General features: G+C 44.0%; 1 protein-coding gene and 2 long non-coding RNA genes across 3 annotated transcripts in view; 2 read left to right on the forward strand and 1 right to left on the reverse strand.

Annotated features, from left to right (window-relative positions):
* Positions 1 to 1,223: 1,223 nt before the first annotated feature.
* LOC138117610 (uncharacterized) lies at positions 1,224 to 6,386 on the reverse strand. Its single transcript, XR_011154735.1, has 3 exons — positions 6,229 to 6,386; positions 3,654 to 3,865; positions 1,224 to 2,299 (listed from the first exon to the last, which is right to left on the reverse strand). It is a non-coding gene; the product is annotated as an uncharacterized lncRNA (long non-coding RNA).
* Positions 4,306 to 6,921, forward strand: LOC138117615 (uncharacterized). The gene is made up of 3 exons (XR_011154737.1): positions 4,306 to 4,464; positions 6,027 to 6,196; positions 6,741 to 6,921. It is a non-coding gene; the product is annotated as an uncharacterized lncRNA (long non-coding RNA).
* Positions 6,922 to 8,153: 1,232 nt separating this feature from the next.
* Positions 8,154 to 26,370, forward strand: part of RCAN1 (regulator of calcineurin 1) — a 34,403-nt gene continuing 16,186 nt past the window's right edge. Inside the window, exon 1 of the mRNA XM_069007133.1 lies at positions 8,154 to 8,428. Within this exon, the coding sequence (XP_068863234.1) occupies positions 8,243 to 8,428 (186 nt within the window). The 5' untranslated portion in view covers positions 8,154 to 8,242. The remainder of the gene's footprint in view (positions 8,429 to 26,370) is intronic.

Consider the following 26,370-nt stretch of genomic DNA (forward strand, 5'->3'; position numbering starts at 1 on the left):
CGTACAAAGACAGAGCTGAAAAGGACCAACAGCTCCCAGAGCCACGTTGTTAATGACGTTTGTGGGACACAAATTTTGGGTGGAGCGCTTGGTACAGTCACCACAGCAGTGGTTGAGCGGTTTGTTACAGACCCTGCTGTGTTTCCCCTCGAGGCCAGGAACTGAGCTTTTTGTCATTTTGCTGGAACTGACACAGGTGAGGGCACTGGGACGGTGTTGCTGCTCCAGCAGGTCCCGGTGCCAGCAAGAGAGGAAAGCAGGAATCCAGAGAGGCAGGCAGAGGTGCAGAGGGCACTCTTTGGTTTCCCACGGGCAGGATTGGGAATGCAGCAAGGATAAACCCAGACCTGCCCCAGGGGGATCCCGGAGCTCTGGAGGTCTGCAGTTCTGTGCTCTCTGCACTCGACACTCAATTACTTAACAATTAATCTCTCCCTCTTCACGCTCCCCCTGTTCACCACCCTCAAGCTCTTTACACTCCATCTGTTTCTAAAATAGCCCTTGGCTAATAAATATGATTTTCTGAGTTGGGCCTGGGGAAGGATTAGTGCACACCTTCTTTCTTTAATAGATGAGTGCAGGTAATTAATGCTCACAGATGTCAGACATTAGCCACCACCGAAGATCCCCTCACAGTCTGCAGGGAACAACTTTTATCCCTGGGGGTTATTAATTAGGCTGGGCTCGCTTGGATTATTGTAACTTCTTTTCCTTCCTGACTGCAGATCAAAGTTGTCGTTTTCTGCAGCCAGAGGTAAGGAAAAAATTCCTTTTTCTCCTGATTTTTTGCACTGGGAATTAGAGGGAAGCTGAGGCTCCAGAAACGGGGTGGCATTTAATTAGGTTCCCTGGCATGGGATGGAGGGAGGGATTTGTCAGGGTAAACACAGGCAGGTACAAACTGCCTGTCTGGAGACAAGAATTATTTGTGGTAGAAAACTTGCACGAATTACTTGTGGTATAAAACGTTATCTATATAAGAATATGAATATAGTATTATGAATACTTATTTATTAATATAGAATATTAATACCTTTTGAGATGGAAAAGAGACACTCAGAACCCCGTATTTGTATATGAGCCAGTTCTATATTCTGTTTAAAATCCTATTTCAGCTGTGGGAAAGACAAAGTTGCAAGTGAAAAAATTATATTGCAGGACTTGAATTTTTTTCTGCTTTCAGAATACATCTATGTTTGCTATGTTTGTCCTGAGTGCCTTAATTTTCCGTCGGGAACCTGGTGTGAAATTCCGTCACTTCGTGGCTGGGAGGTGTTCGGTCCTCCAAAGAAAAGGAAGAGGGAGGGATGCTCTGGTGGAAATCCCGGCGGGTTGGGGTGATGCCATCTGTGCTCAGCGTTCTGAGCTAAGCTGATTAGGGGCAATCCCGGCCCTTCCCAGCTGCTTCGGAATCTTGGGAAGAAGGCAGGAATGTGCAGGGCAGAGGGGGAATTCTGGGTGCTCGGCTGGGAAGCACAGAAATCCAAGAAACACCTCAAGTGAGGCTGAACAAGCAGAGAGAAGAAGGAGATGCACCTTCATGCCGAATCCTACCGGTCCCTCTGTTCCCTCTGCTTTTATGCAGTTCCCGAATTCCCAGCATCCCACAGGGACCGAAGCTGCCCGGACTTAAATTCTGAACGAATCGTTCCAGAGTGTGTTAAAAAACCACGAGAAAAACAGCAACAAAGCTTGCAAAAAAAACCCCCAAAACAACAAACCTCTGTAATTTTCGCTATTTTTCAAGTCCTTTAAACCCGCTCATTGCCCGAAAGAATCTTTGATTTTTCTTTTGTTTTGGTCAAGCAATAGAATAACGGAGCAGGCAAGGTAACAAACAGATAGATGTGATATGCAGTTTTTTATTGTCAAGTATCATATCGAATTCGGAAGCAGCAAAGTCCTGGGAACTCTGGTGACTGCCCTGGGACCTCGTATTGGCTCGTTTTGGACAACTCCAGGCTTTTGATTCTGCTTGGGAAATCCCTGTCGAGCTCCCTGCGCGGAATTGGAATTCCCTCCTCTCCATCGCTTCCAGAGGCTTTTCCAAGCATTCCTGAGCCCTCCCCACGCCTTAGCAAAGGGGACCCTCCCCCCCCTCGTTTAAAGCAAGCCCATCTTGCTCTGGCGGATTACTGAGGTGTTTAAAGCTAAGAGCCTTTGCAGGGCTGCGGGGCTCATTAAGGAACTGTGATTTCATTATTGCCATCTCCTCCTTCTCCCTCTGCTCCTGGCACATCCCGCGGCACAGAATTTGGGAGGAGAGTGGAAAACTGCTCCGACTTCAGCTGGATTTCACCTGCTCGAGGCAAAGAAAAGGCAGTCCTTAAAACCGAAACCCACGCCCCGAGTCGTTCTGCCGAGTGCCCCGGGCACCTTCACACTCAGAATTAAACAAATAAACTCGGTGCTCGATGTTTTCTGGGCTATAAACGCTGCTTTTCTCACACTGCTCTACGAAATTGTATAGCAAGCCTTAATTAGATCCATCAGAGCATTTTACTGGGGAGCCTGGAAATAACTCAAAGCTTTTTGAAGCTCCGAGAGATTTGCTTCACTTTAAATAAAGTATCCAGATTGTCTTGGACTCTTTTTAACTCCTACTACATCAAACTGTCAATTACTTCAAATGTTTCCTGGTTTACTGTGCCTGTTGCTCTTGAAATAATTTATTGGAATATAATCCCTAACCACAGCTCATTTGATTTTTTTTAATAGTCTTACATTTCATTTCACCTTTCATAGCTTTTAATTCCCCCTCTCCCCCATTCTGCACCATTCCCACTTGATCTTGGCTTTTATTCCAATTCTTTGGAAAACTCAAGGAACTTTTAAATTTAATATGGCTTTTAAAATAACTACTTCGGGATGTGGTTCAGGGGTGATGCTGGTGCTGCTGGGGTGACAGTAGGGCTGGATCATCCTGAAGGGCTCTTCCCACCTTGGTGAATTTGTGATAATTATGGATTTTGGGAATAAACCCTAGAATATTTCAAAGCAGTAACAAAATGATTTCAGTTGCTGATATAGAAGTAAGTTACATGAACAATTAAGAGTTACAATGATAATTTGTCTTTTTTACTAATGTCCATTTTATTTTATTTGCAGGCAGGTTATGCCACAATCCTCTCATTTTTCCTTCTCTGTTTCGTTTTCTTTTTCCCTTTTTCGTTTTCTTTTTATCTTTTCTCTTTTTATCTTTTCTCTTTTTCTCTTTTTTCTTTTTATCTTTTTTATTTTCTTCTTTTTCTTTCTTTCTTTCTCTCTTTCTTTCTCTTTCTATTTCTTTCTCTTTTTTCCCTTTCCTTTTCCTTTCTTTTTATTTTTCCTCTTTCTCATTCTTTTTAATATTTCTTTTCTTTCCCATGTTTCCCTTTTCCTTTCCCTTTTCCTTTTTCCTTTTCTCAGAATTAGAACCCCAACCTTCCTCTTTCTCCTAACAGCTTTGACAGAGATTTTATTGAAATTTTGTTACATTTATTTTTATTATTTCCTTTCAGCAGCTCTGCCTGACAAACCCGTTTGTTCCGCAGCACTCGTGACCGAGCCGTGCTGTAAATCAGTAACCAGGGCTGTTACTGATTGCTCTGAAATCAATGGCTTTTACCTCTCCTGTTATTTCTCTTTCCTGCCTCATTTAGGAGCCGACTTACCGGGGCATAGTTGGAAAACCGGGAAGAGGAACGGGGTAACCGGGAATGAAAACAGATCCCGGAGATCTGGGGTGGCATCCAAGGGTGGCAGCGACCTCGGGAGTGCAGCGTGTCCCGGCACAATGGGAGCAGAGGGAAAGGCATTCCAGAGCTGCTTCCCAGCTCCCAGGGAATGGGAAGGAGCAGAGAGAACCACGGGAGGAGGGAGATACCTGTGAAAGAGAAGAGATTGTACTGATAACACCGAACAAAGCCACTGATCTGCATCAGGGACAGGAGCTTCCTGCGTTCTGCCTCTTCCGACCCTCCCTAACAGCCTCAGCTTCGGCGCTTTTTCAGCCTCCTACCAGCACCTGCGTAGAGAAAACTGAACTCCACTGTGTTGGTTTTGTTTAATGGCATTTTATTTCCATGTTTCATTAGAAGTGGCCCACGGGACCTCACGGAGTTCCACAAGTCCCGGTGCCAGGGGCTGCTCCTGGGTCGGGGCAATCCCGGACATGAGCACAGACTGGGAGCAGCCCTGTGGGGAAGGACCTGGGGGTTCTGATCTGCAATTGTATCCTGGGCTGCATCCCCAGAACTGTGGGCAGCAGGGAAGGGATTGGGATGGTGCCCCTGTGCCCCTGTGCCCAGGTGAGAGCCCACCTGCAGAGCTGCCCCAGCCCTGGGGCCCAGCACAGGGAGGACGTGGAGCTGCTGGAGAGAGGCCAGAGGAGGCTCCAGGATGAGCAGAGGGATGGAGCAGCTCTGCTGGGAGGAAAGGCTGCCAGAGCTGGGATTGTTCAGCCTGGAGAGGAGAAGCTTTGGGGTGAGCTCAGGGTGGCCTTGCAGGGCCTGAAGGAGCTGCAGGAAAGCTGGAGAGAGACAATTGCCAAGGGCTGGAGGGCCAGGAGCCAGGGAATGGCTTCCCAGTGCCAGAGGGCAGGGCTGGATGGGAGATTGGGCAGGAATTGTTCCCTGGGAGGGTGGGCAGGCCCTGGCACAGGGTGCCCAGAGCAGCTGGGGCTGCCCCTGGATCCCTGGCAGTGCCCAAGGCCAGGCTGGACATTGGGGCTTGGAGCAGCCTGGGACAGTGGGAGGTGTCCCTGCCATGGCAGGGGTGGGATGGGATGAATTTTAAGGTCCCTCCAACCCAAATCATTCCAAGATTCTGTGACTCTTCCCTGCCCTGGGACAACTCCTGCTTCTCCCAAATGCAGTTTGACCCTTCCAGTCAGTGGCTCCTTCCCAGGCTGCCCAAAGGGCTTTGCCTCCTGTTTGCTGCATCTCTCCTGAGAGCCTCCTTTTCTGGGATAGTTCACTAAAATTCCTATTCAGTAAAGTCTCCCATTTACCTCTTTGAGGTGCTTTTTATGTGCCAAGCAGCCCCTCTGTGTTCATTTCTCTCAAATAGATTTGTTCCCCTTAAAAGAGTCTCCCACAGACAGGGGTCTGAGCCTCTCTAACACTAGCCAGACATTTAAAGTGGGTTTATAAAGTACCTAAAATCTCACTACTTTAATTTAACCTTCCTTTGAGCAAAGCACCTGCCCTCCAAAGGAAAACAGACGTAAGGGAAATCCCCAGCCCCATTTAAAATGTTGTTAAAGTTATGTTCTATTTCTCGCTTAAATCTGCCTGGGTCTCACTGGGGCCATTTGTTCATGTTCTGTAACAAAAACTCTCCCAGTATTCCATGTTTTATGCTGGAGCCTCTCCTCACTATTCTTTTTGCTCAGCTAAGCAGATCCAGCCCTGCAAACATCTCAGGACTGTTTCTTTTTTTTTCTCTTAGAGCTGCTAAAGGTGGTTTCACACCTGCTCCAAACTTCTCCCCAAGAAAAATGCTCATCTTAAAACCCCACAGATTTCATTTTTTTGTTGGCTTTTTTTTTTAATACATCACTTTTTAACATTTGTTGGTGTTTTTATGAACAGCATTCAAGGAATTCACCATTTACATTCACTATTTCCAGCTGTATTGGCTGAAAACATCTCATGACTCTGGCTCTCAAAGCAAAATGTCTGTAGCAGCACAACCTAAAGGTTCAGATTGGATTTTAGAACAAAAAATCATGGAATGAACTGCCCAGGGAGTGGTGGAGTCGCTGTCTCTGGGAGTGCTCAGGAGGAGTCTGGATGTGGCCCTTGGGGACAGGCTTTGGGGTGCTGCTGGTGCTGCTGGGGTGATCTCAAAGACCTCTTCCCACTTTGACAATTCTGGGATTCTGTGATGCTTATTCTTTCTCCAAACATTTTCCATTTAGTTACAGCCAATATTTTATATTTTATTTTATTTTATTTTATTTTATTTTATTTTATTTTATTTTATTTTATTTTATTTTATTTTATTTTATTTTATATTTTTTTTTGTTTTCTCTTCCTGGCCAGCTACTTTTCCCTTGAGAAATGCGGATTTTTTTGAGGCGGATCCCTGCAATCAAAGCACCCCTTTGGGATCCCTGGAGGTTTCACTGTGCCGCTAGATGGTGGTGTCCGTGTTGGGAACGCTTCCCCGGCTCTGTTCCAGGGAGCACTTAGCCATTCAGCTTTTCCTGCGGGTAAATCATTAGCGTTAATCACTGTCACTTACATTGAACGATTGGCCCCAAACATTGCGGGGAAGATCCATTTTTTTTTCCTGTCTCGCCACCTCTTCCAGTCAAAAGCGTCCGGCGCGTTCCCTTCCTATTCAACAAGAAATGATGAACAATTAAACCCTAAGATTAGGGAGATTCAGGTTTATTTATTTTTTTTTCTGACGTCTGTGACTGAATTAATGCTTACGACTTTTAAGCTCTTAGGGCAGGGAGGTCCTTTGGCTCTGGAGTCCTGCAGGGCTTGGTGAGCATGATCTCGGTTGACCTTTAGCCTCAATTAATAGCATAAAATAGAAATAATGACGTCTTTTCATCTTCAAATCTGACACCTGAATTGCAATAAGCAGCTTGTGCCATTAGAGCAGCAGCAGGTAATGAATATTTCACAGTGGTTTTCCTACCAGCGAGATGCCAGGCTGCAGTGACAGGAATTTATTGCTGGCAGGTTTTGCTTCTTGGTTTTTTTAATTATTTGTAACAGCAGATTTCCATTTGGATTCCTCAGGTGGAATTTCTACAGGGGGTTGGAGCTCCTGCTGCAGAGAATCCAGAGAGATGCTCCTCAGAGAGGAAAGTGTCACCACTGCTGTGAGGAAGCAGCTCTGACGTCAAAGAATGTGGTTAAAAATGGCCTTAGTTTGGCTGGATTTAGCATTAAACGGTTTGGGCTTGTTCACTGAAGTTACTTTTCTTTTAAGAGACCATTTGCCTGCATTTGAGAACATAGAGATTTATGTCACTTAGCACAAGTGATCACAAAAATACCCCGTGTTTATCTTATCCCTCTGAAAAGGACTTAAATGGTTCAAAACTGATTAGAGAGTCTGAAGAAATTTGGTACAGGATGTTTGGAGATGTGTGAATGTCACAATAACTCCATGAAAAACCCCTGTGACCTTTGAAGCTCATTCTTGGGCCTCCCCCTGGAAGGTGGTGCTACATACATATAATAAGAAATATACAAATATACACGTAATATTATATGTTTTTAATATAGACACGTGCATGTATAGTATTAGATATAAAAATATAATAAATACATAATAAAAATGTTTGTCTAGGTCACTTAGGTCAGACTAACCAGCCAAGCACGTTTGCAGAATACCAAGGGTAGGTCAGCTTGTCCTTAGGGCAGGTAAGAGAATTATGACCAACACAGTGGCAATTTTTAGCTGACTTGTTAGTCTTTGAGTAAGGAATTTTTATATTCATCCGGTATTTTTATATAAATATTTGATATTTATATTATAGACCAGGTTTCTCTGAGCTCCATCCAACCTGGCCTTGAACACTTCCAGGGATGGGGCATGGAGTACCTGTCTTTCTCTCTCTGGCAATAATATAGTATTATATACACAGTAGATTATATATATACACACATACACTATAATATTATGCATAGCATATTTTACATGTATTCTATATACACCATATATTGTATATATTCCCACATATATGTACATTGTTATAGAAAGCACCTTTTTATATACTATACACTGTATATTAGATATATACCACATAGGCATACAGCATATTAAACACTGAACATTTTTATACAGAGTATGTTACATACACTGTATAAATATACTATACATACAGTACACACACTAAAGGGTATATGTATTATATACGGCATATTACAGACGGTAAATTTTCGTATGTTATATGATATATAGTGCACACGTATACTACATATGCAATTTGTACTACATGTACAGCATAGATAACATATATAGTCTGTTTTACAGATATAGTTTATTCCGTATGTTGGATCCGCGCCGCTCCCTCACGGCGCTGCCCTCACCCAACATGGCGGACGCGGCCTCGCTCGCCACCTGTTGCCGCGGCGATGGCGGCTTCCTATTGGCTCAAACGGCGCGGGGGGGCGCGGCGGCGGCTTCCGATTGGCTGATGCTGGGCGGGGGCAAAGGAAACAAGATGGCGGGCGGGGGGTGAGAGAAGTCGCCTCAACGACGTCGCCGCGGCCGCCTCCGCTAGCTCCTGGCCATGGAGGAGCCGCCGCTCCGGCAGCCGCTGCCGCCCGGCGAAGACGAGGAGGAAGGGGAGGAGGAGGAGGAGACGGACGCGGAGTGGAGCTTCGTTGACGGCGAGATGGAGGCGCTGCGGGACCTGCCCACCGCCACCATCGCCTGCAACCTGGACCCACGCGTCTTCCAGGACGGCCCGTACCGGGTGAGCCGGGCCGGGAGCTGTGAGGGGAGCGCGGTGTACGGGGCCGGGGCTGTCGCGGTTCTCTGTGGCCGTCTCCGCCGTCGGGGGCATGAGGGGGCGAGGCTGTGGCTGCGCGTCCCCGCCCGCCCCCTCGGTCCTGCCGCGACCCGGTGCCGGGAGTCCTGTCCCGAGTCCGGGATGAGCTGATCCCGCTCCGCAACTCCCGGGCCGGAGGGTGGAGCCAGGGGCGTCGGGCTCTGCTGCCAGGGAACAGGGACAGGAGGAGAGGGAACGGCCTCAGGCTGGGCCAGGGCAGGCTCAGGGTGGACAGCAGCAGGAATTTCCCCATGGAAAGGGAGCTCAGGCCTTGGCAGGGGCTGCCCAGGGAGGTTTGGAGTGCCCATCCCTGGAGGTGTCCCAGGAAGGGCTGGAGGTGGCACTCAGTGCCCTGGGCTGGGGACAAGGTGGGCATCGGGCACAGCTGGGACTCCGTGGTTTTGGAGCTCTTTTCCAACCTCGCTGATGCCGTGATTTTGCGACTTTCAACGCCAATAGCTATTTTGCTTCGGTTCCTTTAATTCCTGAACCTGTGGTTCAGGGTGAAACTCTACATAAAACAGAAGTGAAATAAAATGTCGCTGGACCACCACTGAGCGTTGTGGTTAAGGTTTTGTTTGGTGCACCCGATGTTGTGGTTTTGGTCTTCTTTTCTTGTTTTTATAGTTGGTTTTGCTATCAAACCCTTCCATACTGAAGGAGATGCTTAGCTTTTAAACAGATTCGAATTGAACGGAATGGACTTGAAAAATTAGGAAATAATGGTAGTGATTTCTAATCCCGTTAAAATAAATTGGCTGTCTCGTTGTGAAAAACAGCTTGGAGTTGTTGCAGTGTCACAGCTCAGCCCTCCTGGCAGTCACAGTGCCATGGGCAGGGACACCTTCCACTCTCCCAGGGTGCTCCAATTCCCATCCAGCCTGGCCTTGGACCCTTCCAGGGATAGGGCTCTGAACACTTAAACCATTTTTCAGTCTTTTTCCTCAATATTCCAATGAATCTCTGTCTCCACTTACTTAAACCAGGACAAAGTCTAATATTTCCTTAACAGTACAATAAAAATTGTATTATCTACTCTTTTTTGTATTCTTGCTGAGAGCTGCAGCAGGAAGGAATTTAGGCTGATTGCTTAAAATAATAACAAATTAATTAGAGTTTCATAATCTCAGCATAAACTGTGTTATCTTCACCATGGATGACAACATGTACAGATACTGCATAAATTACATTTCTAAGGTAAAGAGTGGGGGAGAATTGTCTTGAATTTGAATAAATAACCTGTCTCCAGGAGGGAAGAAAAGTCTCAAAGTTTGATAAATAACACAAAAAAATACAGGTGGAGGTGCTTGGAACTCGGTGATTTATAAATGTGGTAGGTGCACATAAATTTTTTTAATAGAAGAAAAATCAGTATCTGGTCACTGAATTTCAGCTACTGAAATACATAATTTAGCTTCACAGCACAGAGCTGGGAAGAGCTAATAACTCTTTAAAGCTGGAAATAAGTGACTTTTATGGGAACACACATGGACTGGGTGCGTTTTTAATTTGTTCTGTTGGCCAAATGTCAGGAAGTTGCAGAGAGAGAAAGTGGGACGAGGCCCTAAGGCTGTATCCCAGATTTTGGAAGTGTGAACGGTGCCCTCAGCTTTTGGATGGTGTAAGAAAACCAAGATTGTCTTAAAAATGAGGAAAACATTGCATTCTCCCATGGTGTATCCAGTTTTCCTCAGCATTTGGTGGTTCTGGTGTCCAAGGAAATGCAGATGTTTGTCACTCAGATGTGGCAGGTGATAGTGGTCACACTAAAGTGTCACTGTCTGGACCACCTGAGAAAGATTCCAAGATAATTTTAAAAGGCTGCACTTGGTTAGGGGGTGAATTTTAAGAAAATTCACTTGGTTTGGTGTAGAAGGTGCACAGAAAAGTCAAGCCTGTGCAGCAAACACTTGTGTGGAACTTGTGCTGATGAAGGAGTGAGTAAAGGGGCTGTAAAACACAACTTTACACGTGGTGTTTGTAAATACTCTGAATTTTGGTGTGATCAGTGGGTTTGTTCTGTTCTGTGAACTTCCTGCTTTTTCCAGCATATTTAACACTCCTAAAATACCTTTTCTTCGGAGTTAATTTTTTTTTTCCCTTCAGTGGGCCCCTTAATAATCCTGGATTGCCCTACTTGAGGAGGGTTGATCCAATCAAAGGTGAGACAGGACAGCTACTGACAACTATTTCTATTTTGTCCTTCCCAAATAGTGATTTGTACTGGAAACACTGCTTGAAAATTCCTGTTCTTCCTCCTTTTAAATATTTTCTTATTGAGGTGTTGATAATCCCAGTTGAGAAATCTGAAGTTTTAAATGGTTTATGATCAGTCTCTTAAAAACAGACCCTCCTATCAGGGTAATAGTTCTGCTGAATGACAGTTTGTTCTCTGCTTTAATCCTCAGAAGAAATAAAAATACCTCTGGAATATTTTTTAATATCAGTCCCAAAATCTTCCAGAGAACACCTAAATACTTGCTCTCAAGTTTTTTATTACAGCACAATTCAGGAATACCTTTAAATTCTGGTTTTTGGTGTTTTTTTTTTTTTTTTTTTTTTTTTTTTTTTTTTGTTGGTGTTGTTGTTTTTTTTTTTTAATTGAAGTACAAAAAATTATCTCAAATGAAAACCTTTTTTCCTGATCTTCAAGTTGTCAAATTACATTGGAAAATTTAGTTTTGGTTTTCTGAACTTTTAGCTGGGACCTGCAGCTTTTTTGATAGTTTTAATGTTGATTGTGTGCTTGAGGAATTGTAATTCTTTCTTCATCCAACACACAGATGAGTTTCATTTTCAAAACTGTGCTCCTGTGTACTCATTTATTTCAAAAAAGACATCAGTAGCGAATTTCCAGAGGCAGCAATTAGGTTTCTGTACCTTTCCATCCTCCTCATGTGATAGTCCCATTTTTAAGAGGCTTTTTATGTCAGTAGAGGACACTTGGGGTTTTTTTTTATGGAATTTGTGCTGTCAAATTCCAAGTGCAGCGGGTAAAACACTTCCCTGGCTCCTGTTATCCCGAAGGGATGTGGCACACTTCCCTGCTGACTTTCAGAGTTCTGGGCACAGCCACAGGAGGGCTAAAGAACTTCATGGAATAACTTCATTTATGCCTCTTGCTAAGTGGGTTACCCAAGTGTGCTCTGCCAGTTTCCATTTTCCCTTCATTGTGGGCACCTCTCATTTGGGAAGTGGCAAAGAGGAGCACAAAGAGTTTCTACAAAGAATTTCATTGCTGGGAAAATAATTGGGTTTTAGGGCTAAGAGAGATTTTTGATGGAGACAATTTTCCTTAGAATGTGTCAAGTTCCGTGAATTCCTTTAAAATATTTCTAAGATTTTGAGGTGAGTCAAAGAGTCTCCATCTCTGGAAGTGTTCCAGAGGTGTCTGGATGTGGCACTTGGGGACATTTTAGGGTGATGATGGTGCTGCTGGGAGCATCACTTCCACCCTTACTGATTCTATGATAATTACCTTAATCTGCTAATTTTTACAAGTTGCTGCAAGTTAATGAATGTAGCAGAAAGTTTTGCATAATTAACAAAAGCCTAAATTCATAGATAAAGTGAAAGCAGGTCGTTCTATCGTGGTAACAGTTTTTGTCTGGGAAATCTTTGCTGGAAAACTGAATTATTAAAGAAATTCAGCTTGCTGGAAGTGCACTAAAAGTTGGAGTTGAGCCAGTCTGTGTCCTCACAGAACCCCCAGAACTGGCTGGGAAACAGTCTCTGCAATTGTTTATTTAAAAAAAAAATAATATATATATATATTATATTTGTGCTTGAAGATAAAGCCTAACAAGGTGAGAAATCCCTGCAGTTGTATAACCCAGGAAAAGCAGAGCTGCAGGTGAGCTGAATCCTGGGAATGCTTGTCCAGCTGCCAAATTCTTCTTTTCCTTCAGCTTTGTGTGGCTTCACTGCAGAAAAGCCTTTTGTGAACTCATCTGAAAATAAAGCTGTTAAATGAGCCTTGCTTTTAGACATTTTTAATTGCCCTGCAGACCACTGAAATAATCATGAGGTGGATTTTGGGCTTTTTAGGTACTTAAGGATTACTTGTGCTTTACAAGAAGTTTAGCAGATTTCTCAGGAGTATTTACAAAACTTTCTTTACAAATAGTACTCGATTTTCTGGTAATCTCTTCCTGCCTCAGCCACATGCCTCATAATCCTTTTACTTCAAGTTTGTTAAGCCTCTTATATCACATTAAAAAGAAAACATTTTAAAAGTAGATTTCCAAAAAGATGAGTGTTTTTACATGTTTATAGATTTTTGTGACCACAACTCTGGTTTTGGCAAAATATTCCCCAATGGGAATGTAAAACTTAATTATTGGCATCTGCATATATTTTGAAAGTTTTCATTCTTTCTCTGCCAAAAAAATCTCTTTTTTTTTTGTGAGAGTGTTTCTAGTTTTCAATGCTTTTGCTTTCCAAAAAAAGCCCAGGGTTAAGATTGTGGTTCAAAATCACATCTCAGTAATCTGGATTTACTTTGAACAGTAAAACCATTAAAAGAAATGGGAAATCTTCCATTATGAAAAGTTTTGCTATAGAACCTCTGGCAGTATGTAGTTAAGTGGAGGTATTTTGAGCAGCTTCAGGTTTACATCACGCTTGGACCTTCTGTAGGTCTCTAGATCTGGTGAAAATAGCAAAATAATTGTTTCTGTGTCAAAAATCCACTCATTTAAGTCCTTAAAGTGGGATGATCAGTTAATGCTTCAAGCAAACAATAGAAATACTTTTATAGGTAGAAATAAAACTGAAATATATAATACTAATATATTTATTTAAATATTAAAATAACTCTTGCTGCGCAGGATGATTGTTGGGTGCCTTAAAAATTCTAAACCTGAAAAGCAACGTTGTAAAGGTGTCATAAATAGCCTCAATGTTGGAGATATTAACAAAAATTGCTTCCATAGGATCCAGTGCTCCAATCATTAGCTCAAAGTCTGGAAAAAAGATCCCACACCAGGTCTGAGCCTACCCCAGGATTAAGAGTTTAATCTTCCTGGAGTGAAAATTTAGGAAAACATTGTCTGGTGAAATCCCTGGGCACACTAAATCTACATCACAGTGCTGTGGAGAGCTTTTCCTTATTTCCTTTGTTTCTGGCTTTTGTAGGAGCAGATTGAGCTTTGTTCCCAGGAATACTGCCCCATAATGTTCATAAATTAAACATGAAAATAAGTGCAGAGTTGTAGAGGTGAGACTGGCTTGAAACTCATCCCAAACATCCCTCAATACCATCAGTGTTAGTAAATTATTAATATCAGCAGTGACTGCACTGTCCCACTCAGAATAGGCTTAGAATTATAAAAAGAAAGTATTTCTAGTACCAAAAGTTTAATTTTGTGATGGTTTATTGCTGAAGTTGTTTATTCAGTTGGGCAAGTTTCAATAAGCAGTGTTTATAAACTTATAGGTAATACTGGTTATAAATGAATAATGTTACTTGGTGTCATAACCGAAGGTCAGGAGAACTGAAAATGAGGAAAATAACTAAAAATCAATGATGCAAATTAATATATGTATATTAACCAGAAATCCCAGTCAAGTCTGGGGTTTGTCCTTACATGTGAAAACACGGGAGGTCATAAAATCCCAGGATGGTTTGGGTTGGAAGGGACCCCAAGGATGATCCAGCTTGAACCCTGCCTGGGCAGGGATACCTGACCTGGGTGTGTGGGTTTGGTTTAATTTTGGGGTTTATTAATGGTATTTTAACACCTCCCTCAGTGGGCATTTTGGGTAGTTTTCATTGAGGCTGCTTTGGGGTTTTTATCTCTTGCTCTAAGTCTGACCAGCTGCTCTTTTTTTCCTCATAGAATATGGGAATATGCTGGGAATGATTGAAGCTGAAATACAGGCTGTGTTCAGTGACCCTGAAGTTGGGACTGAGGTCTAAAATACAATTTAAAAATTTTTTGTGGGTGTAATGCATAATTAAACTATGGAAGTCATTGTCCTAGAACATTTGGGAATCCTAATATTAAAAACGGGGTGGGACTGGTTGATGAGTTGTATTTGCCAAGGACAGGGATTTAGGATATGACAATATCCTAAATAAAGTTTGTGGGGTTCTGTCAGCTTTAGATGGGAGAAGAGTAATCCATAAGTACCTGCTTTACACCTTTTGTCTCTTCCTCCCAGCATTTTTTACTGCCAGAGGTAACCAGAATTAATTTCATGAATTATGGGAGTCATTATTTATTACTGGCCCCACTCATAAAAGCAGAGCTGTCAATACTCAGTGAATTTCTTTGATTAAAATGGATCCTCAGGGATGAACTTCCCTCTGCCCTGTGCAGATCTTCAGATGGGTCACAAGTGAAGAGCTGGATTTGGTTTTGCTTTTTGAGGTTTTCTTTGGGGTTATTTTCGTGCTGGCGAACACACTCTTGGTTATTGAGCTGAAAGTCCAAACCTCAGGAGTTGGATTTTGGTTCCTTTTTATTGCTGAAATACAAAAGGCAGCAGGAAAATCCAACCCCCTGAGCTGTGAGAGAGCATCTCTGGTACAGCAGTGGTTTAGGAATGGCAGGTGTGGGAGTTCAGGGCTCTTTGATAAATGGGTTTATTGATAATGTCTGTATCACACAGCTTGGAAAAAAATAATCTTGCTATCATTAAAAAAAAAAAAAGTTTTTGCCTTTTAGATACAGCCAAATAAACCAAAATCACTTGATTTTCTTTCATTGACTGAAAACCTTTCTGGAAACTTCCCTGAAGGTTTGGGCCTGATTTCAAAACAAGTGTCTGTTTGTATGGAGGCCTCTTAAAATTCAGGCTGTTTTCCAAGTAAGACCTGGCTGAAAAGCGAGGAGAGTTGTTCCTTTCTGTTCTGGAGATGCCGTTTCCTTTCTCTGCAGATAGGAAGCTGAGCTGCTGAACTGCCAGAAGAGGCAAGCTGTATTGTTATCATAAATTGATTTTTTTCCCTATTTCTATTTTTTTAGCCGTTCATACAGTTAAACAAAACACTTCTGTGGGTTTGTGGTTAAAATATCCTCTCCCTTTCTGATAACCCAACAAGTGAGGTAATATTATTAAACACCTTAACAACTCCCATCTCTGATTATTTTAGGATAGAATTTTTGATAATTATTCAGAGCTAGCTCTGCTGAGAGCTGCAGTAGGAATATATCCATTACTATGGAGAAAAAAAAGATGAAATAAGAACTAAAATGTCCATTTCTTGCAGGTTGTGATGTTAAATAGTAAGAGAGAGTTTCTTGTGGCAACCAGAACTTGAGGAGAGCGAATCAGTGGGAATTCCTGAGGTGTTTGCCCAGTTTCTGGGGTGTGTGGCCAGTGCTTTGCAGGATGCATTGGCCCTTGGGCCAGATCCCATCCAGCTGAGAGCCAGGATTGCCTGGCTCATGGAAACTCTGATTAAGGGCTTGAATTTTCCTGAGGCTCCAGGATGAAACAGCTGCTGGGGCAGGCGGTGGAAAGTATGAACAGCTCCTGCTGGGGTTGTGTAACCCAGAGAAAATTGGCTCAGAGCAGGTGAGATCAGTGGGGCCTCTCTAAATCCCTCTGGGTTCGTGTTCACACCTCATCACAGCACTGTGACCCCGCTAAAGGGAGCCCACCCCTAAGGCAGGAACAAAGCTTCCCATCTGCAGTGGGGTATTTTCCCCTTGGGACAGGTTCATCATCTATGTAAGGTATAGAACAACTTTAAACACATTTTACAAGGTTTTTTCTGGGCTCCATCCCAACATAAAAGCTCTTTACCTCGCCCAGAGCAGCTGAAGTGCAGGAATTCTTCACAGGAGGTGGTTTAAGGAGGGATTGTTCACGTTTCTTCCTTCCTAAGCTGCCAAAGTCGAATTGTCTTCTTATCTACTACACTGCAATGATGTTTTCATCTCCCCTTCTGGAAAAGAGGCAAATCCAAACATTTCTATAGCAGAAGTAGGAAGGAGATGCAGAACTGTGTTGGCTTTCAGCAAGTGTGAGTTCCTAACCCAAAACCCACTGTCTGGAATATTCAGGAATTTAAAATGTTTTCAGGACTTATTTTCTAATGCCGATTTTTTTGTCCCTTCAGTCAAAACAGGTGGGTTCTTGCCATATAAATAAATAAATTAAATGCATCCTCAAAGCTCTGTTGTTAAATACCTTAAAAGCTTTAAATGCCAGTGTGCTGCTGATGTGTCACTAATTAATGTCTAAGAAAATTACAGTGTATCAGACATTAACCTCACCAAAATGCAGGTTTTTTGGGATAAATTCCAGACTCTTCTGTGGCTCCTTTTATTATCTTTTATCATCTTATCAAAGCCTGGTTGGACAGGGCTTGGAGCAACCTGGGATAGTGGAAGGGGGTTGGAATTAGATGATCTTCCAACCCAACCATTCCATGATCTTTATTAGTATTTTTTAAATGCTTTTGAAATTTCCAGGTACACTTGATTTGTTCTTTGAAGTGCAGTAACTTGTAATTGCTTTGGGTTTTTTCCTACCCTCCAGAACATTCTTAGAAAATATTTTTGAAATTTATCTTCCAGTCTTCCTTCTGTGACTGCAGTGGAAAATGTCATTCTTTAAAGATCACACAAATACCAGCCTGCTTCTGACCAGCTCCTGTGGTTTTCTAAAGCCTCCTGCATTCGTGTTTAATTTTTTATTTCCTTTTGTTTTTCCCTTAGTCACAGAGGATGTGTCAGAGGATGAGCACGCAATTTCTGCTTGCCTGGGATGATATCTTTAATATTTGAATTAAACAAATCCTGCTGTCATGTTAGAAGGAGCTAGAAATTAAAACAACCTCAAACACCTGCTGTTTTCATTCTTATCTTTGCTCTCCCTCAAGTTGTAGTTTTGGCATAAAGCAGCTGCATTTTTCATGATAATAAATTGTTAATTGCAGAAGTATTTTTCATCCTACTCCCATCAGGATTATGGTCATATCTTCACTCAGTGGGACACTTCTTGTAACTGTCACGGCTGAAAAAAACACGATAAAAATGTAGAAAAATACTTTAGGGACAACTGCTTTACCTATTAGAATTTATTTATTATTTTTTTACTTTTCAGAAATGGCAATTAAATGTGAAAAGAAAAAAAAATCCTTAACCTCTGACCCCACAGATGATACAGTCCTGAAGGTGTGTGGGAAAGCATGACATAGCTGCAAAGTGTTTGCTAATCAAAGGGAATTAACCAGTGTAAAATAATGTGCAGCTGGTTAATTCTTAGGCACTGCTGGGAGTCCATTTTCCCTTCCACAGTTCACAGGGGTGATTTTGGAGCTCTTTATTTCTGGAAATGTTCAGAAAAATGTTTTTATTTAATGGAATCGTAGGATGGGTGGGGTTGGAAGGGACGTCAGGTATGGTCTAATTCCCACCCCTGCCATGGCAGGGACACCTCCCACTGTCCCAGGCTGCTCCCAGCCCCAATGTCCAGCCTGGCCTTGGGCACTGCCAGGGATCCAGGGGCAGCCCCAGCTGCTCTGGGCACCCTGTGCCAGGGCCTGCCCACCCTGCCAGGGAACAATTCCTGCCCAATCTCCCATCCAGCCCTGCCCTCTGGCACTGGGAAGCCATTCCCTGGCTCCTGCCCCTCCAGCCCTTGTGTAATAGTGGATTTTGGTTAAATTAAGATTATTTTAGTGACCATCTCTGGTGGATTCCCATGGATTCATCAGTGCAGGAAGTAAACAAAGAGTGAAATCAAGCCCCATTGTACTTTGCAGTCTGGGGGGGATGAGGGGGAGTCTGGTGTGACACAGCTGGGACCAGGGTTGGTGCTATTTAGGGATCACTTTGGGCTGGGAAACAAATGCTGACATTGGGGGCTATTTTTGAAAGGTGTTTATTTCTCACAGTTCATCAGCTACTGGAGTTATTGGTAGTAGATCCATCCTTTTCAGAGCCTTGGTGAGTAATGAAGCAGAAGGGATGGGATGTTTTAAAAGGTAAAATCTAACAAACTCCTAAAGAAATAAATTTTAAAAATCCTTGGTTCTAGGAGGAGCAGATGGAAGGATGTGATTGAGTTGTTGATCACTCAGTGATTGTAAGTTGGAAAGCAGAGTTACTTAAATCTTCCTTCTGTGTCACCCTGTCCTGGACTAAACCTGGTTTAAACTCCCCCAGTTCAGTGTTTGGTGCTGATGGTTTAATCATCATTAGTAGGAGAGCAGTTCCCCCATCATTTTATCCTTAAAAACTGCCCAAGTGTAAACTCTAAGCACAAGGGAAAGGATCCTGTGAAAGCTGAGGGACAGGAGAACAAAATCCAGCTGCACCCATGAGGATCTGGGGAAAAAGACTGGATCAATAAATCTAAACCCAAACAATCACCATAAGCAGAGAAGTGCTGAAAGACTTCAATGTGTCAACCCAGTCAGGTCAGCCTGGAAGTGAATAATCTTTATTTTTTTTAAAATAGATTGGATGTGGGACACCAAATTAACTAATGAGCAGAGAGCTCTGACTGTATTTATTTCATGAAATTGTAAATTATTGTTTAATCTCTCTTCCTCCCCAGATATTTGGAGTCTCCCTTTCTTGCTGACTGGCCTGGTTAGGATTTTGCCTTGCAAATGGTCTGATTTGAAGACTCCCTAATTTGGCATTTCAATCTGTAGAGCCCTTGCAGTGGTGTTGAGGTTGCAAAGGTAGAACTGGAAATGCTGTTGTAAGCTCTTTTTTTGCTCTGCTGGGCAGTTTGGAAATGTCAGCTGTAATTTTCTGTTGGGTTTAGAAACAATCAAGGTGGAGGCTGTTGGATCAAGTGACTTTAAGAAGTGACCAGTTTGTGGTGGTTAAAGATATAAAATACAGTGTTTGTGAAACTCTGCCTCATGAAAGGGTCTCTGTTAATCGTGCCCAGGCTGTTTTTATGGAGAACACTTGAGCACATTCATGTGCTTTCCTCCTAGTCCAGCTTGTGCAATAAAACACTCCAGGGTTTTTAGAGGAGTAGTTCAATCAAAACCCAGTCCATCTGGAAAAAATGATAAGCCTCAGCTGGTCACATGGGGATGGGCCTTATGTCAGTGTTTGCTGAAAGGCTGAGCACACAGTAGTTTTTCCTTTGACTGGGACATTGTTATTGCAGGAGCTTAATGAGGTTCCTCAGAAATACCTTGGAGAGTGGCACCAACAGCAAACACACCAAGAATAGCTCAGGGCAGGGCCCTCATGGGAGCTTTGTGCCTTTCTGCCTTCACTGGGGAAAAGGATTGAGGGGGATTTTACAAAACAGGGGTTGGGGGCTAAAAGAACCCGTAAACAAGAATTCTGAAAGCAGTCTTGGGTCCCAGCACAGGGAGGATGTGGAGCTGCTGGAGAGAGGCCAGAGGAGGCTCCAGGATGAGCAGAGGGATGGAGCAGCTCTGCTGGGAGGAAAGGCTGCCAGAGCTGGGATTGTTCAGCCTGGAGAGGAGAAGCTTTGGGGTGAGCTCAGTGTGGCCTTGCAGGGCCTGAAGGAGCTGCAGGAAAGCTGGAGAGAGACAATTGCCAAGGGCTGGAGGGCCAGGAGCCAGGGAATGGCTTCCCAGTGCCAGAGGGCAGGGCTGGATGGGAGATTGGGCAGGAATTGTTCCCTGGGAGGGTGGGCAGGCCCTGGCACAGGGTGCCCAGAGCAGCTGGGGCTGCCCCTGGATCCCTGGCAGTGCCCAAGGCCAGGCTGGACATTGGGGCTTGGAGCAGCCTGGGACAGTGGGAGGGGCAGGGGTGGGAACATGGTGGTCTTTGATGTCCCTTCTGACCCAAACCATTCCATGATTCATTTTAAGATCAAAACAGGTTTCCAGTGTTGTAAAATGTTCCAAGTGAAGGTTAAATAATAAATCTGACGGCGATAACACACTTGGATGGAATTTTTAAGGTTTCACAGAATCCTTTTTTGGTTTGGGTTGGGAGGGACCTCAAATCCCATCCAGTGCCACCCCTGCCATGGGCAGGGACACCTCCCACTGTGCCAGGCTGCTCCAAGCCCCAATGTCCAGCCTGGCCTTGGGCACTGCCAGGGATCCAGGGGCAGCCCCAGCTGCTCTGGGCAGTGATAGCAGAAGTTGTTTCCAGTGGAATTGCAGAGGCAGCAACCCAGGTATAAATAATGTGGGAAATGTCCCAGGGAGCTTTAGTATCCCCATAACTGATTTGCATGGTAATCAAAGTGAGATTCCCTTCAATTTCTTTAGGAAAATGGGAGAGGAGATGAGGGGCCTGGGAACTACTTTGAAGACTTATTTAAGTAGCACCCTCCAGACTCAGCTGAATCAGAGGCTGACCAGGACTTTGATCAGGTCTAAGTTGGTCTCACTGCTGTGTGTTGGGTTTAACTGACACCTGAGGGATTTTAGAAACCAGTCAGGCAAGGAGTCTCAGGGAGCTTGTAATTATTTCACAGCCCCTCTCTGTAAAAAGCCTCTGTAGTGTTGTGACTTCCAAGAAAATAATGAAATTCAATAGGTGGTACAAGTATTAAGGGAGGCTCTTTCTAAATTTTCTTTAAATAAAATTAAGAAAACCCTGGTTTTTAGGCTTCTAAGGCTGGAGTTCTAATAAATCAGGATACGTAGGGAATAGGGTGAAAGATACGTTCCAACGTAAGTTTTGTTTTTTCTCATATTTAGGGGAAAAGATAATTAAATCAGAGTTGATAGAATGAAGTTGCTAAACTGCTGTTTGTCTCTAAAAGAGGGAGAGGCACAAGGATTCACAGTTAGAAGCCAGCCCAGGAGAATCTCCTGCTTTCCATACCTTTCAGACTTTGGGAGATGTTTTCCAGGAAAGCTGAGTACAGCCATGAATCACTTATGGAAAACCCAGTGGAAGGAATTAGTCAAAGAAATGCTGCAGTGGCCTATCAGGAAATGGGGCAGCTTTCCATGATTTTATACAAATCATGGGACATCAATTTTAAAAAGCTCTCATTAAAAGAGCAAGCGAAAAGTTGCTGCTCATTGACTTTCTAAAAATGCTTATTTTGAAATAAATATGACATTTAATATCAGCCAAAAGGGCTTTTCTCTGAACTTGCTTTTCCTCCCTGTATTTTCCTGCTGGCATAATTAAGGGAGTTGGGGGAAACTGGCACTGAATGGTGTACTCACAGGCAGTAAACTGGCCAAGGATTTCTTTACTGGTTGCTAATGAATTTATCATGTTATCAGTGTTAATTATCAGCCAAGTTCTCCAGTCTCTGCTTTGCCCCTGGAAATGCCTGGACGTGTGTGAACTTCCATGGTTTTCCCACTGGCAGGTGTGAGCTGTGTTCATTCCCCTGGTGTTACAGGGCTCAAAGAAACCAGAAGTGCCACAAAGCAGTGGGGAGGGTGAGGGAGTGCAGCTTTCAGTGTTCCTTGGAGTGAATCCTGGGGCAATTTTTGTGATGGGGCTGTGGATCCAAATGTCTGGGGCAGCTCCTGGGGTTTGGAAAGGAGCTGCTTTGGAAAGAGTTGCTTCTGTCCTTTCAGAGATGTGAAGGTGAATATTGAATGCCTGACAGATCCCACTTTCTGCAGCTCCCACTTCCTTGCCAAGAGCTGCCTCTGCCAAAGGTGATTCATCCAAGATTTTTAGGGAGCTGCAGAGGAAGCTGGTTTGTGTTTGGGTTTTTCTTGATGGCTTGGTGAGGGTTTTTTGTTTTGTTGTGTGCTGGGTTTGGTGTTAGTGGTTTCTTTTCCTGTGGGAACAGCTTGTGCCTGGATATGTTCTGGATTAAACCAGCCAGCTCAGGTGGAATAGGTTGAATATTTGTTATTATTAAATGCAAGCTGCTGCCTTTATTTTGTGTTCAGCTGTTCTGAACTGTCCTGCTCAGCTCCTGGGCTGCTTTGGGAACAAGGCAAAGTAAAGGAATGGTGCTTAAACACCTTTGATTTCCTTGGAAAGTGGATGGTGCCTCACTTTCAGTTAGATCCACCTGAAGAAATTTTTGACCAGAAAGGGCTTTAAAAAGTTAATTCTCAGCCATACAAGATCCCACAGAGATGAGCACTCTCCTCCCCTCCAGAACCAAGCTTGACTCTCTCACTGCACCTCTCCATCCATTGGAATTCTTATTTCTCCACAATTTTTGTCCACTTTCCAATGGCTCAGAGAACCATTTGGAGCTCTTCCTGTCACTTCTGGCCCTTGATTCTTAAAACACAAAGCCTGCATCCTCTGCTTTTCATTTCTCCCTTGTCTTTTAACACTTTTACTTGATGGAAATTTTCTAAGAGGCTCCAGACATTCCAATTTTTGGCCACACTGTGATGATTTGGAGAAATGTCTCTCAAGATGACTTGAAGAAAACTCCCTCTGACTTTAAGGGACATTTTCCTTCCCTGAATGAGCTCTTTCAAAGGCAAACTCCATACCTTTTTTTTCCAGATCATTCTTGAAAGGATTAAGTTGTGTCCAGAGGAGATTATCCCTGAGTGATGTCTGAATAAGAGGTTTGGGCTCCCAGTCCTTGGAGTGAGTGGAGAGTGCTCCTCAGAAATTCCCAGCCTTTTATCCTGCTCTTTGTTTTCCCCTTTCAGTGAGAACAAACTCAGTGTGGGCTTTCTCACATAACACCTTCCCCAGGCATTCAGCAGCCATAAATATTCCCTGTGTTTTCCAGAGAGACTCTGGCTACTCTGGGCTGAGTGGATTGGAGCTCCCAAGTGCGGGGTGGGGATGAGCAGGAAAGAATTCCAGTGCTGATCAGGCTTTCAGGTGGATTAGGGATAAATGAGCATCATAATTCCTCATCTCGGGTTCCTTTGTTCCAAAATACCAATTTTTGAACAAAGCAGAGAGATACCTGGATTTTCCTTAGAGGGTTTTGTTCTGCCCTCAGCAGGTTTGGTTGAAAATCCTGGATTGCACAGGCGTTGGAATGTTTTTCTAAATGGAATGATTTTTTTTAAGATGAGTAGAAAAAATAATTGCTACTAAATACTGAAAATGAAAATGTTTATTTCCTTTTGAGTACCCAGATGAGGGCAGAATTGTCATCAATTCCCTATGGATCATTTGAGTATATCCCCTGCAGGAGTGGAAACGGGTTGGAAAAAGCCTTTACATTTTGGAACATATCTGCCCCATTCAAAAGTTTTCTAAATGAGGCTGGTGGTTACTCAGATACTCTGTAGTGGAATTTCCAAATGCCCACTTTTGTGTTAACACTCATTGAACAGGAATTTAGTGTTTAATGGTTGGAAATGGAAGTGTAAGTCATGGATTTTTCCAAGGATGGAAGAAGCATAGTGTAGGTATTTATTTTTTCAGATGCTTGGCTGGAAAACTGTCTCCCATGGAATCTGTAAATGGCCCTTGTGTGACAGAGCACAACTCTGGATATTTTATTTGAATATATTTGGATCTCCTAATGCAAAAATGACACCAGCTCATGCATTTGAAGTTATTAAAATGTATCCTGTAAGTCTTCAGGAAAAACAGCTCCTTCTTGGCACTGCAGTTGGAATTTGCATTAAAAAACCATCGGGGTTATTTTAATCTTTTTTTAATCCCTCAGTGGAGTCATTGTGGAGTGGCTGCAGGTTGTGTGGGAATTCAGCACTTGGCTTCCCAGGAGCCTCCCTGACGTCCACAGCTGCTCCCCATTCCCACCTCCTTGGGCAGAACTCGGGATCCCTCAGCATTCCAGCCTTCTGCTGGAAGGGGACACAGCTCCAGGGAGCAGGCCTGCAAATAAATGTTTGTAATTGCAGTAGGAATTAATTGGAGTAGGATTTCTGCCCAGATTCCCCAGGGAATGGGCATGGCCCCGAGGCTGCCAGAGCTCCAGGAGCGTTTGGGCAGCGCTGCCAAGGATGCCCAGGCTGGGATTGGTGGGGTGGCCGTGCAGGGCCAGGGGCTGGATCCATGATCTTATGGGTCCCTTCCACTCAGAATATTCCATGGTTCTTCTTTATTCTTGTTTTGATACAATAGCAGTAGATAAAGGAAATGTTCTGGAAGATTTTGTTTCTTCTGTCACAGAAACAGCTGTTGAACTCAGATCCAGAAAATTAGGAAGTGAAACTGGAGCAAGACCTGGTATAGGTGAGAATTTAAAGTGAAGGAGGAAGAAATAAGGTTGGAACGTTCAAGAAGTTTTTACAACAGTGTGTGGGGACAGGACATGAGGTAATGGCTTCAAACTGATGGAGGGGAAGGAAGGTTTAGATTGGCTGTAAGGAAAAGAAACTTCCCTGGGAGGGTGGGCAGGCCCTGGCACAGGGTGCCCAGAGCAGCTGGGGCTGCCCCTGGATCCCTGGCAGTGCCCAAGGCCAGGCTGGACATTGGGGCTTGGAGCAGCCTGGGACAGTGGGAGGTGTCCCTGCCCACGGCAGGGGTGGCACTGGGTGGGCTTCAAGGTCCCTTTCCACCCCAACCAGTCTGGGATTAAATGGTAAACAAAATTGTCTTCCAGGTTTTAGGGTTCCCCTGAGGAAAACCTGCTTGTTCCAAACCATTCTCCACAGCTTTTTCATTTGCTGCACAGTAATCAGACTGCTGTTCCTTCAGCAAATGTCATCAGGGAGTAATAATAGCTCTGGGAGGGCTTGGATCAGCTGGATCCATCTGTGAGGGGGAGCAGCCCATGGAATGACACCTGTGTATTATCCTGGCTGTAAGGCTACACCCAATTCTCAAAAGCCATCTGGAACATCTGAGAAGCAGCCTCTGGGAGCAGGGACTGAAGAAAGGTGGCATTTGGCTGTTACTGGGGGGAGCAAATAGAATGTTCACTGTAGTGATGGCCTGGGCTGCCTGTTTTACTGCCCTGAGCCTTGAGGAACGTGCATCTGTCCTGGAGAAACTCCAACCTGCAGAATTTGAAGGCCTTCGATAGGAAAAAGCAGGTGAAACTAAGAAGGGAAAACTCCCCTGGCCCACCCTGAGGCCGTTCCCTCTCCTCCTGTCCCTGTTCCCTGGCAGCAGAGCCCGACCCCCCCGGCTGCCCCCTCCTGTCAGGGACTTGTGCAGAGCCACAAGGTCCCCCCTGAGCCTCCTTTGCTCCAGGCTGAGCCCCTTTCCCAGCTCCCTCAGCCGCTCCTGGGGCTCCAGCCCCTTCCCAGCTCCCTTCCCTGCCCTGAACGTGCTCCAGCCCCTTTCACTTACAAAATAGATTTGGAAACAAAGCCTTTTGGTTGCTCAAAGAAAAAGTAGTTGGGCTTCTTTAATTGCTTTACCTGAACCTTTAATATGCACTGATTGACTCTTGATTTAGATGTTGAGTAGGGAATACAGACAGGCTGACACAGATTCATTCCTTTTGCTTTTTTTCCTCTGTACTGACCTTTTGTCTTTATCTCCTTCATTATCTGGAATGTACAAAGTGAGATAAAAATACCTTGACTTTTTTGGTCTTCTCAGAAAAGTTTCAGTGGAGATGGAATCATATTGAACTAAAATTTCCACCTGCCTTTAGTGTTGCTGTGATGATCACTGTGTGTGTCATCAAGCCAGGGAGCCAAATAAATATTTTTTTCCTCAAAGAATATTTAAAAGACATTATAGAGTGTATATGTGTTTTGAAGACAGAGTCTTTAATACATCTTGGAATCACAGAATTGGGCAGGCAGGGACCTCAAAGCCCATCCAGTGCTACCCCTGCCATGGCAGGGACACCTTCCACTGTCCCAAGCTGCTCCAAGCCCCAGTGTCCAGCCTGGCCTTGGGCACTGCCAGGGATCCAGGGGCAGCCCCAGCTGCTCTGGGCACCCTGTGCCAGGGCCTGCCCACCCTGCCAGGGAACAATTCCTGCCCAGTCTCCCATCCAGCCCTGCCCTCTGGCACTGGGAAGCCATTCCCTGGCTCCTGCCCCTCCAGCCCTTGTGAAAAGTCTCTCTCCATCTTTCTTGCAGCTCCTTCAGGTACTGGAATCTGAATCTGGATCCCAACCTT

Source organism: Aphelocoma coerulescens, chromosome 1, assembly GCF_041296385.1.
Source record: "Aphelocoma coerulescens isolate FSJ_1873_10779 chromosome 1, UR_Acoe_1.0, whole genome shotgun sequence".
Classification (NCBI taxonomy): domain Eukaryota; kingdom Metazoa; phylum Chordata; class Aves; order Passeriformes; family Corvidae; genus Aphelocoma; species Aphelocoma coerulescens.